The sequence below is a fragment of the Pan troglodytes genome, chromosome 12 (genome assembly GCF_028858775.2).
Source record: "Pan troglodytes isolate AG18354 chromosome 12, NHGRI_mPanTro3-v2.0_pri, whole genome shotgun sequence".
Taxonomy (NCBI): Eukaryota; Metazoa; Chordata; class Mammalia; order Primates; family Hominidae; genus Pan; species Pan troglodytes.
This window is the reverse complement of record NC_072410.2, coordinates 91862413-91875203: the sequence shown is the minus strand read 5'-3', so window position 1 is coordinate 91875203 and position 12791 is coordinate 91862413. Positions and strand designations below refer to the sequence as shown.

Genomic DNA, 12791 nt, shown 5'->3' with positions numbered 1-12791 from the left:
GTGGAAGTCAGAACCCATGCTCTAGAGGCAGCCTGGCAGAGTGGGGAGGCTGAGGGCTCTGAGGCTGCTTCTTCTACTTATTCTCTTTGACCTTCTGCACGTTACCTAACACCGCAGGCCTCTGTCTTTCTATAAAATGGGATAATAGCCTCCCTTACAGGAATGTGAGGAGTGACTGAGTGGACACATGTGACATATAGAATAGTGCCTGGCATGTAGTTAGATGTGTCTGGTGCTCCTAGTACAGCGCTGGGCACCTGGGGAGCAGACACACTGTCACCAAGTGCTGGCCCAGAGCTGGCCAACAGACAAGCAAGGATGCCTCACCTGCGGATGGTCCTGAGCAGCGTGGAGCGGGCCTCGTTGTGGAAGGTGATGATGATGCTAGTGGGTGGAAGGTCCGTGCAATACACCAGCAGCGTGCATCTGGGGAAGGAAAGGCACAGGGCAAGTGAGACCTTCAGGGACAAAGCATATCTGGAGGGCTAGAACCGAGGGCATCTGGGTGGGCATCCCTATGCCAGATGCTTGATATCTAGAAGGGCTTCCCCAGCTGCAGAGCACTAGGTAAGACCCCACGGCTTCACCTGGCCCTAAGAGGGGCTGGGGAGCTCCAAGAATGACTACATCTGAATTTTCTACCACCTTGGGGGAACCTGGGCTTGGAGACGAATTGAGTTGATATACTGAAAATAAGTGTGGTATTTCTTGCATGCCTGAGCCAGTGCACAGTGGCTCCTGGTAGCTGCATGAACACAACCCCAAGTCGGGCTCTGCTTCCCACTCTCTACCCTTTCAGCCCATCTGCCCACACCACTGGCCAGTGGGTAGATTCCAGTCGGCAGAGGCTTCACTGTGTTCTGGGCTAACAGCTTCAGGCTACCATGTTGTGCTGACGCCCGACCCCTGCAACACACACCTAAATGTGGCATGTAAAAGAGGCAGAGCCCCAAACCCTGGTATGAGTGATAAAACCCCATCTTGAAAAGGCATTCACTTCCATGTATCCAGGATTATTTCCTATGACAATTACATCTGGGGTAATTTCAATTTAATACCTCGCTGCAAGTGAAAATTGTAGCCTGCAGCTTGAAAATTACTATAATAATGAAAATAAACCCGCCAAGTGAGGCTGGTGGCACCAGGGGCTATCACTGGGTAAATGCTTCCTCCTGTTTCTTGCTATTTCGGGGGATGTTCAATTATTGCGGGGAGCTGGGGGATATTAAAAGATGAAGTAAATAACAGACTTTAGGGAGTCAAATATTTGCTTTTTTCATTATCTATTTTTTTCCTAGGCCTGGGGCTTTTAATGTAGGGTTCAGAGACCCAGGGATGGACTTCAAGGGACACGTGAGCCCTCTGAAATTGTTTGCAAACTGTGTGTATAAATGTGCATTTCTTTTCCCCTGGAAAGATAGTCCATAGTTTTCACTAGTCTCAAGAAAGTCTGTGGCCTAAAGCATTTAAGATCCTTAGTCCTAGGCTAATGGCCCTGGTGTCATGTTGGCCTCTCAGATAACTCTGATCAGTTTTTTCTACAGGGGCATATGCTGAAGGCTCATGGTGTTGGTCCAGAGAACTTATTTAGAAAAAGCCAGGCAGCTCTGATCAGGACTCAAGCATGGGCTGGGCGTGGGTCATCCAGGAGGAGCCAAAAGTCAGGGAAGGAAGGCCCCAGGGGCAGAGATGGTGGAAAAGGTAAGTCTTGTCCTTCAAGCCTGTCCTCTCTGCCAGAAACAATTTCTCACCATGTCCTTTTGCCCCACCTCCTGAATTCACCCCTCCTCTCATGCCCATGGCCTCTCAGACAGTCCTTTTTTCTCAGGGGAGCACTGCAGCAGCTTTCTGACCCATCTTTCTGCCTTCAGTCTCTGCCCCTGCCAGTCATGTCCTGTCCATCACATAGCTCTGCCAAAGCTTCCTCTGGTTTGAATCCCTCCAGCAGTTCCTGATGTATGAAGTCCAAACTCCCTATCACAGCCTTCTACACCCTTCAAAATCAGTCTTGAGTCTTGTATGCTGCCATGACTCTCCGCCATTGCTCATGCTATTACCTCTGCATGGAGCAATGTCCTTTCTCCTTCCTCTACCTGAGGACTCTTATTCAACCTTCAAGACCCAGAGCAAATGTCCCCTCTGCTGTGAAGGTGTTCCATACTCCCCCAAATAGGTAAGGACCTGTCCTTTGTGTTGCCATCATTCTGTACATAACTCTTTTCTAGCAGTTCTCGTGATGAGACTCTCCTCAACTTGACTGTGAGTTCCTCCAGGGAAGGCCCATGCCCTTGTCCATCTTTACGTCACTAGAACAGGATTTAAGTATACCAGTTGTCCATTGATGGAGAAAGGAAGAAAGTAAGTCAGGAAGTGTGTTCCTAGGTCAGCTGAAGACAGCCTCTTCTAGCTTTCTAAGGTGTGACAGCCAGCCCGCCGATGGCTGCCACTGATCTTCACTAACTGGGTTTTATGTCCTTGTGTAGCCCCTCCCTCACTGAAGCAGGGCAGCTCATATGACTCACAGAATATGGTAGAAGTGACGGTGTGTGTCTCCCAAGGTTAAATCACAAAAACATTGCAGGCTCTGCCTTGGCCACTTGGAGGGAAGCCAGCTGCCATGCTGTGGGGACACTCTAGCAGCCCTGTCTATGGAGAGATGTCCAGGTGGAGAGGAACTGTGGCCACCTGCTGAAGGCTGGTACCAACTTGCCAGCCATATGAATGAGCCACCTTGGAAGTGGGTCTGCAGCTCCAGTCAAGCCTTCAGATGACAGTGGCTACAGCAGACTTCCAACTGCAGTTCAATGAGACTCCAAGCCAGAACCACCCAGCCAAGATGCTCTGAATTCCTGACCCACAGACAATGTGAAGATAATCAATGATTCTTGTTGTTTTACACCAGAAAGTTTAATCAGGAGTGATTTGTTGTACATTAGATAACCAGTACAAAAAGGGAAGGAGAATGCCTTCAAACAGCTCCCAGTGAGAAGAGACCTGGCCTTGCTTATCTTTGGACACAGACCTGACTCACTTAGGAGCAGAGGAGAGGGAGGGCATTGCTCGTAGGTGGTTGAGGTGGAACCAGGGTTGAGGGAGACCTGCAGGGAGTGTTAGTTGGCAGGTGGCAGGTCTGTGAGAGCATGGAGGGGCTTGGAGAGGCCCAGGCAGAGGGGAAGGAGCCAGCATGGTCAGCCCCAAGAGGAACAAGTGGATGTCAGGGATGAGGGCCAGCATCTGTCTCTCTAACAGAAGGCAACAAGTCACAGAGCTCAGCAGAGCCTCCCGGTCTCTCCATAAGAAACAGTGGAGGAAAAAGAGCCCAAGCAGAGTGACTCAGCAGCCTGCCACCTCCAGGACCGGGTGTGTCCAATGGCCAGGCCTGAAGCTGCTCCTGGCTGCTGTGGTCCCTGCTATGGGGAAAGATGCTCTGAAACCCCTCATGGGGTTAGGACGAAGGCACTGCCTTGGGGATGCTTCCTATTCCACATGCTGGGAGGCAGGGGGACCGCACACCCCAGCTTTTGTGGTACAAGTTACTCAGGGGCAAGTTGGGGAGGGAGATGGTACTGAGAGTTATCTCCTTTGAGAGCTTTTGGGGACAGGGGCCATTTGTCCTGCCTTGGAGGACTAGCTGAGGAGGCAGGTATATTGACCACAGTGACACAGATGCATGCACACATGCAGTTACGCAGAGGCATAACTCTGCCTGGAGTGGCAAAGATGGCTTCGTGGAGGAGGAGGTGCTGGATCTCATGGGGGTAAAGTAGGGAGGGACAGACAGAAATGGGGCACAGAATTCCAGTCATGGGCACAGAACTGGACCTGCAGACCACGTGAGGCAGTTCCCAGAATCCTGGCTTGGGGGATCAGGATACCACTGACCAGCTGTGGGTACGTGAGCCAATCACCCACCTCTCCAGCTTTCCATCTGCTCCTCTGTAACACGGAAGGGGCCCAAGGCTCTCCTGCTAAATGCTCTCACGGCATCAGCTTTCAGAAGCTCTGACCATAGCTAACATTCAATACGCATGGTTAGGAATGTCACAAATGCCATTTTGTAACTGAGGCTCAGTTGTCAATGGGCATCCGATATTACTTTCCCAAGCCTCAGTTTCTTCATCTGGAAAATGGAGATAACAATTCTGGAAGATTTTCTCCCTTAGACTATTACTATGTTAGGTGATTACATAGTGCTGTGTTAGATGCTTGACAAATAGTAACTATTATTATTTTTAGCATCAGCCCAAATCTGCAGACGACTCTGCCTGCTGGGTGGAGGCAGATCTCACAGGGGCTGGAAAGGCATCTTTGGTTGGGGGTTCTGTCCCGTCCCACAAGCAGGTAAGGGGCATTGAGAGGCAAGAGGAGGAGGAGAGATCAAAGGATGCAGCGTCAATGTGAGTGAAAAGAACCTGGGCTCTGATGCCTGGATTTGAGTCTGGACATGTCGAGAACCAGCTGTGTGCCCTTGGACACATCATTTACCCTCTCTGAGCTTCAAGACTGTTCCCTGTAAAATGAGGATAAATACACATTTTTGTTGTGAAGACTGCAGATGATGCATGTAAGCACGTGGTGTTTAAAGGGTGCTGAGGAAATGGTAGCTAGAATTGCTATCATCACGCCCAGAGAGTGGCTGAGCCGGCCTGCATGCCGGGTTCAGCTCATTGACTAGAATCACAAGCTCATGGTTTAGAAAAGGAAAGGACCATGGAGATGACGCAGTTAAACCTCCTAAACTGGGCCCACCTTACTGACACACCAGGTGTGTGTCAGTAATGGCTTATTGAGCCATTGTCCTCCTGGTCTCTGAGACCCCCAGCCTCTGTCCCTGCAGAGTAAAGAACAGGGCTGTACCCCATGAGCTCCTCCAGCACAGGCCCAGGGAGGGCAGGTAGTGGGGTGCCATCCCACACCTCACAGGCTCAAAAAACTTCACAGGACCCTCCTCCTGACCCTGCTCACAGCTCAGAAGCCTGGACTCACCCCTTGTCTCAGGTGACCCTCACAACCGCTCCCACTCCACAGATGAGCTGAACTAAGGCTCAGAATCTCGCTCAAGGTGGCACACCTGCTGAGAAACTGGGGTGAGGGAAATCCACATCCTGTGACTCCTAATCTGGTGCTCGTCCCTACAGTCTCCCTGTGAATTCACCGGGGTTCAAGGCATCTGCCTTGGAGCCCTACACACGAGTCATCTGTGGTCCAAGGACCAAGGGATGAGCATGGGGATGGGCAGCAACAAGGTTGAGAGTCTGAGAAAAAAATCCAGAAAGCCGGACATGGTGAGGAGAGTCGGCCCAGACAGCAGGGTTTCTGTGGGAGAGATCTAAAAGATCAAACAGTGAGATCTATTAGGGGCACGAGGGAATGGAAAACCCTGCCAACACTGAGCTCTGGCGCCAGGAGACAGACGAGCGAGTACGTTGATAATTTATTAAAGATGCAGTGTTTTACTGGAAGAAGAGCCAGTGAGCGGGAAAGATCAGGGGCGGGGTGTGGGGGACACCGAAGAGTCTCCATGAGCCAGGAGGAGACTCTGGTCTCAGCCTCACCTCCTGGGGAAACAGAATCCCGGCGTCTCTAGACCTGATGGCCACAGCAGCTCATGAGGAAGGCATGCTTCTCTGAGCTGATCGCTGACATGCTGTTTCTTTCTCTTCCATTTTTAATGAATGACTCAGTGAAGACTCTCAATTTTCCCCAACTTAAACTGGGGCTCCAAGGGCTTCCTGCACTGCCAGCCTCTGGAGCATTCAGTGCCACTTACTGTCCGAAAATTCTTCCAGGAAAGTGCTGTGAGATGTTAACCCCAGGGTCTGGGGAGGAGTGGCCCCTCTTGCCTCTGCACAGTCACTGCCTCCTGCTCACCCCCACAACACGCCCCACTCTGCACCTGAATATGTGACAACTTGGCATGTCAGAAACATGCTCAGTGATGGTTGCTGTCAGTCATCGCAGTCATGTTATGATGCATGCGATGCCTTTTATTTTACCCCACAAGCTCATTACATCCTGGCAGCAGCCTATAACGGAGAGCGTGATGATGATCACTGTCACCCCCATTTCATCAATGAGCAGTCAGGGCTCCCAGTGCTTCCATGGCTTGTCTGCCGGGGCCACGACCCAGGCCCTCGGACACCCAGATACATGATCTTCCTCCTGCAGCATGCTGCCTTCATGGGAGAAAAGACTTGGTCATAAATTAGAAACATTCAGGATTTTATTCTCCAGCATGAAACCAGGAGGGAGTGATGGAGAGGCATACCCACTAACTCTGAAGTGGAGAGGAGAGCGTAATTATTATTACTGAAATGTCAGTGTCAAAGAGAAGCCGCTCTGGCTTCTCTGGAATTGACAATGGCTCCGAATCTTAAAGGTGGGCTCTGGCATCCCAGACGGGAGTCTGAAGACAATTAGAGAATGGGAAAAGGTCAGGCAACTACACAGCACAATGAAATGGAAATCAAACAGGCCTGGCGTGGCGTGGGACACACTGGGACTGAACCTTCGCTACTTGGAGCTCCCGGTTTACAGTGAGGACAACTACTGCTCATTGAACCTTTCTCAGCAGGCGCCATGCAGAGCACCTCACATATTTACTGCTCGCAGTAATCCTATGAGGCTGCTACTGGTTTACAGATTCACTAATGAGGAAACTGAGGCACAGAAAGGCTGAGGAACTCACTCCAACTAGCAAAGGGAATTTGAAGCAGGCCTGCTGGACTCCAGCGTCCTCGTCACATGTTGTAATACCTCTGAACCAGGACTGTTCCAATTGTGACTCAGGTCTATTCTGTGGCCTTGTACACTGTGTATACTCACATGCCCACTCTTGAATGACCACCTGAAGAGGCAGTTTCTACTGAGCTCTGGAAACCAGCAGGTACAGTGACCTGTCCAGGAGGGAGGGACTGGCTGCTGCTCCTGGGTGGTAACAGGAAGATGGGAAACCGCTGGTGGGCTGCCACGGGTACATCCTAAACAGGGGCTTCCACTGGAGTCTGATCAGGTGGGCGAAGATGTGACCTCAGCAAGGCCCTGGGTGAGGTGGTTCATGCACATCTATTACTAAACCAAAAGCTATGTTGACCTAAATAGGAATTAGGATTTCCTCCCAAGTCCTGCACTTCCAGCACACATTGCAGAGGTCAGACCCACGAAGAGAAAATGAATGGGTCATTTTCATCATGTTCCATTTCCCTAATTTCCAGGGCCAGAAAGGCAAAGAGAAACACAAACATAAAACATAAAGTGGGAATGGGACCAACTTCCCGGGAGAGAGCTCTCTGTCCCCATGGAGGTGACAATCTATGGATCCCAGGTGCAGGTGGCGTAGGCACATCTTTCCCTCCTCCACATCCCTCCATCACTCCATCACCAGTGCTAGCACAGATGGCTTTGTAGACAATGCCTCATCCCTTCCTTTCCTCACCACCAGCCCCAACTCAGAGCCAATGTGTGTGAGGAAGAAAGAATGAGACGAGAAAAGCTCTTGGCCAATGACCTTTCCAGAACGTCAGTTATCTCAGCACTCAGGGCAGTGATCTTGCTACTGGCTTTTAGAATCACAGATTTCATTTTTAGATCTGAGAACATCTAACACCTCCACAGCTCAGATCTATGTAAGGAAGCCTGCTCTCAGCTATGAGGAAAAATATAAAATGCTGAATCTGTGGCTGGCCCCTCGGTTCAAACTGAACTCTTTAGAAGAGAAAAATGCAAGCGGTATAAAAACTATGACAACTATAAAATCAAAAATTCCTTTTAATCTCATTTCATGGGCAACACTGATACACTGTAAGGCATGAAATTTTTACTTCGTGTCAATTTTGCCAGGATTTCACATGCAGATTAATTCGTTCATTCACATAAACATATACTGCTCTTATTCTTGCCTCAATAGCCACCCTCACTTTGGTTACAGAAATCCTGTGTCTCAGAAAAGACCCTTAACATAACAGTGAGATTCGCTATTCCATTATATCGCCACCTTTGAAGTGCTGAACATGTTAGTAATTCCAGTGGTCTAGAAAGGGAATAAGTGGGTCAGAACAGAGAAGTGAACTGCTTAGGAACTTGGTCGGGTGCTCTGGTGGGCAGCTTTCAAAGAGTTCCCAGTGCCTACCTCCTTTAACCTCTAACACTAACCCTGATGAGCATCTTCTCTTGAATGACCCCATGAGATGACCTTGTCATCCACCCTCTGCTTCCCACACCTCAGCCAAGCCTGCTGACCCTCCTGAGTTCCCCAGCTCACTATGCACTATGTGCCAAAACCAAGAGATATTCTCTAATCCTGCCTCTTTCTGCCCCAGACCCAATGTGATTAAATGTAGTCTTGTGCATTTGTCTTCTTTATCTCTCCATCTGGCTGTTTCTCTCCATTTCCATTCTGTCTTTTCTAGATTACTGCAGCAACTTCCTCTCTGGCTGTATCCCTTTTCAATCTACCCTGCATGCTGCAGCTAGAATGATCTTTCCAGAACTGCACCTTTAACCTCTTTCATTGCTGCTCAACTGCTCACAAAATCAAACTGAGACTCTTAATCATGGCTCACCATCCTTAGTGGCCTGGCACCACTTCTGACTCCTGCCCTCTGCACTCTCAAAGTCCTAGCCACATTCTGCTTCACCTGCTCTTTGTCCCCTCTGGAACTTTGCAAGTGCTGTCTCTCTCCCATATATCTGAAATGCACTCTCCTGCTTCCAACGCCAGGCTATTTTTTCCTCTTCTAATCTTGGCTTGGAAGTTACTTCCCCTGGGAAGCATTTCAGTCTCCCAAGGCTTTTCCAACATGCCTCTTTAGGACCCTGTGTTCACCCCATTGCTGTAATTTATTACCAAGCACTGTGAAATTACTTTTCTGTCTCCTCTACTGACTGTTGCTGCAGTGAAGGCAAGGACTTATTTGTAGTTGTAACCTCAGTACCCAGGATGATGACTAAACATACTAGACATACGATAAATGTCTGAAGAATGAGTGGAGGGATAAGTGAAGGTGGGAGGCAGGTGAGGCTTACTTGGGGTCAAAGCTGGAGAGGAAAATGTCCTTTTGCCAAGCTATGGGTGACACCCTCACAGGGAGCTCCAGAGCAGTAAAAGCTGAGCAAAGGCCAAGGTCAGCGATACAGCAAAGAGAGACCAAAGAAATTGCCCAAACTGAAGAAGAATCTGGAAGCTGAAGTATGGAGCCATGAGTTGGGGAGGGGGCTGGCGATAAGAAGCCTTGGGCTAAGGGTGTCCTGGGGAATATCAGGTGGCATCTGGTGTCCGTGGAGAGGTCTTAAGTTTTGTCTGTTATGCTGGAAATACTCAACTGTGTTTAAAAGGCTGGGATGTTCTTGTTTACCAAAGTTCCAAGAATGATGAAAAATGTCGATGATGAAGCAAGAGGGGAAAGACTGAAGCCTTCGACAGACTGAGGCCCAGACACCCTCTTCTCCTAGACATGCATTATCCAGTAGGGCAGCCATGAGCCACATGCAGTTACTGAGCACTGTAAATGTGTCTGGTCTGAATGGAGATATGCCGTAAATGTAAAATATGCCCAAGATGTCAAGCACTTAGTATGAAACAAAGGTGAAATATTTTACTTATCTTTTTTAAAATTGATCACATGTCAAAATGTTAGTATCTGGATACATTGGAGTAAATCAAATATATTACTAAAATTAATTTCACTTCTTTTACCTTTTTAATGTGACTACTGGAAAATTTTAAATAATATGCGGCTCACATCTATTTCTATTGGACATCATTGTCCTAAGTTGTCCCTGAACTTTAATTGGTATATAATACAAATTAAAATTTCAATGTTACTGCTGGATAATGGTTTCTAGGTCTTGGTTTTCTGGTATGAGTAAAATAAAATAAAAACATTATAGAGACAGTAATAAAGTTCGTGACATTTTACTTTGTGAGAAAGTATGTATTTTTAAAATCCCATCATTTACCATCATCATCATTTCAAAAAGAAAGAGTATTTAAACACCAGAAAAGGCCACAATCTCAGAATAATTAATAACTCTTTAAATTGTAAAATTTAGCTTTAAATTGTAAAATTTAGAAAATCTCCCTCCTGTCTCCTCTCTTTCCCAATTCCATGGATCATACCTGCATTCATTTACCAACTGGCATCTGAAAGAACTGTTCAAGGGTTTGTTCCACTGAATTATGACAAGCCTTTGACCACTCTCAGCAAAAAACATAATTACTGAACACAGAAGGCCGGACATCTCCCACTCTTTGTTCTGGAACCAGCAGATCCATCTCAGCTCTCAGTGCTGCTCAGGATAGCAAGTTGACAGGGTTTTTCAATCTCTGGCCCCAATCTACCTCCTCAGGCAGTTCTGCTGCCTGTACTGACTCGTGCAATCTGGGCTCAGAAGGACCACGTGACTTAAAGAACATAGACTCCTCTGGCTGCATTTAGAGACCTCCGAGAAATGACCATTACTCCAATGTACCAGGATCCTTCTGTTTTTCTAAACAACTAATCTTGATCTTTTACACTGCCTAGCCCCTTCCAAGTGAGTAGAACACTGAGGTTTGGTGGAAACCCTGGGGGAAGTGGCAGCTTCTGCTCTTCAGGAAGATCAGCAGATCGATGGAGGCTGCAAAGAGGTTTCTCTAGGGACACTGGCAGGACCTGTGTTAGCCGGTACCAAGCACCACCCAGATGGCAGCTGTGTGTGCATGTGCGTGTGCGTGTGTGTGTGTGCAAAAAAGAATCTTCTCAAAAGGCAAATGCAGAGCCTAGCTGGGACAGAAAGTGTGGAGTTGGGCCAAGACTTATTTTTGAAATGTTTCCTAAAAAAGATACCTTGGTGTCTGGGACCAGAGCTCCTTCATGTCTTATTTTAGCCCTGCTCAAATCACATCATACAACAGTAATAATAGATGACACAATTGAATCCTCACTCTGTCTCAGGTATTCTTCCCAGAGCTTTCAGCCTGCACAGTAACTCCCCGAGGTGGGTGCTGCAATTCCTCCTCTCATGGTGGTGGAGAGGGCAAGTCACAATGAGTGGTGGGGCCTCAACATAAACCCAGATGGTCTGGTTCCCCCCTACCAGTCGGTGCCCTCACGAGCTCCACGAGAATGCCCTTTGAAGATTATCCAGACTCACTGCCTCTGAAACCTTTATTCCATATTGGCTTTTCTGTCTTTTTTTTTTTTTTTTTTTTTTTTTTTGAGACAGGGTCTCACTCTGTCACCCAGGCTGGAGTGTAGTGGCACCATCTTGGCTCACTGCAACCTCTGCCTCCGGCGTTCAAGCAATTCTCATGCCTCAGCCTCCAGAATAGTTGGGACTACAGGTATGCGCCAGTATGCCCAGCTAATTTTTTGTATTTTTAGTAGAGACAGGGTTTCACCACGTTGGCCAGGCTGGTCTCGAACTCCTGACCTCAGGTGATCCGCCCACCAGATCCTCCCAAAGTGCTGGGGTTACAGGCGTGAGCCACCATACCCAGCCCTTCTCTCTGTCTTTTATCTTGAACTCTGCATGCTGGAAGATTCTGGAAAGATGGAAAATCATGGGTCTGGGTCATCCCTCACTTGCTAAAGCATAGTATCTCCCCTTGATACTCCTAGAGCTATTTCATGATATTTCTCAGACTTTCCACCTAAAGGATCAGAGAAGCATCATTCCCTCCTTTCACCTGAAAGGGGAAAGTTCCTCCAATTGCAACAGCTATAAGGAGCAAAGGTAAGGCCTGCAGCCAAGGAACTCCAGGAATGTGCCAGACTCAGCACCCTGAGCTCAGGAATGGTCTGTTTGAGGGTCAAGGGTCCTATGCCTCTTCCCCAGGGGACTCACATCCATGTGCCATTCTGGTCTGAAGCAGGGAGGGAAAAAGCAAAGGCTTCCCATACCTTCCTGCACCTTCCTACAGTCAATCCATCCCTGAGCCAATACTGCACTCAAATCTGCCTCTTTTTTATATCCCCAAGCCTGATCTACACCCCTGGTTTGCCCTCCTGCAACAGCTTCCTAACTATTCTTCCTGCCTGCAGAAGAGTCACTTCCAACCACTCCTCCCACCCTCTCCACAGCCCTTCTCTCTTCCATCTTCCTAACACACTGCTCTCACTGTAGGACCCTCCCCCGACCTTCAGAGCCACCTGGAGTTAAACCTTCACCAGCATCTCAAGGCCTCCACCCTCATGTTAGCTCTTCAGCACCCTGCCCCCACATTCCCTTGCAGGAGCCTTCTGGCCCTGCTAAACCAGCCCAGTCACTGCCCTTGACTGTACCTGTGTCACAACCTCCACAAACCTCCCTAGATTCTGTTACCTTCCCTCCTCCAGCTGCCCAAACTGTCACTGTTGTGTAGTTTCGCTGAAATCACTTCCTCCACCACGCTCCACGTGGCCGCCTGGTATGACTATTTCCCTTTCTAAATCACTGTGCCATCTTCCTAGGTAACTACTGCCTTCTTGCAGGCAGGGACCACGTTTCTACTTCTTTAAATTCCTGTGGACAAGTTATTCAAGCTACTGGAGTCAATTTCTTCATCTCTAAAACAAGGGTCATAGCAAAGTTGTGAGGCTGAACCGAGAGAACATATATATGGTGCCTCCCACACATCGGGGGATGGTATGATCAATACGTGTTTGCCAATTGTGGCGCTGGCTTTATGTGTGAATGTGGATAATTCTTTGTTGAGCGAGGATGGTTTTAAATTTCCTGAGATTTGATTTTCTCCCTCTGTTCTGAGGATTCACTCGCTCACCTGCACCTGCACTCCCAATCCCTGATATTTTCAGTAGCTTGAGAAGGAA

At 48.4% G+C, this 12791-nt stretch overlaps 1 protein-coding gene across 3 annotated transcripts in view; it reads right to left on the bottom strand.

Annotated features, from left to right (window-relative positions):
- Nucleotides 1–12791, bottom strand: part of GALNT14 (polypeptide N-acetylgalactosaminyltransferase 14) — a 227353-nt gene that overhangs the window by 55319 nt on the left and 159243 nt on the right. For all 3 annotated transcript variants that reach the window (XM_024354279.2, XM_016948294.3, XM_016948296.4), the window contains exon 3: nt 328–426. In XM_024354279.2, coding sequence (XP_024210047.1) covers nt 328–426 — 99 coding nt within the window. The remainder of the gene's footprint in view (nt 1–327; nt 427–12791) is intronic.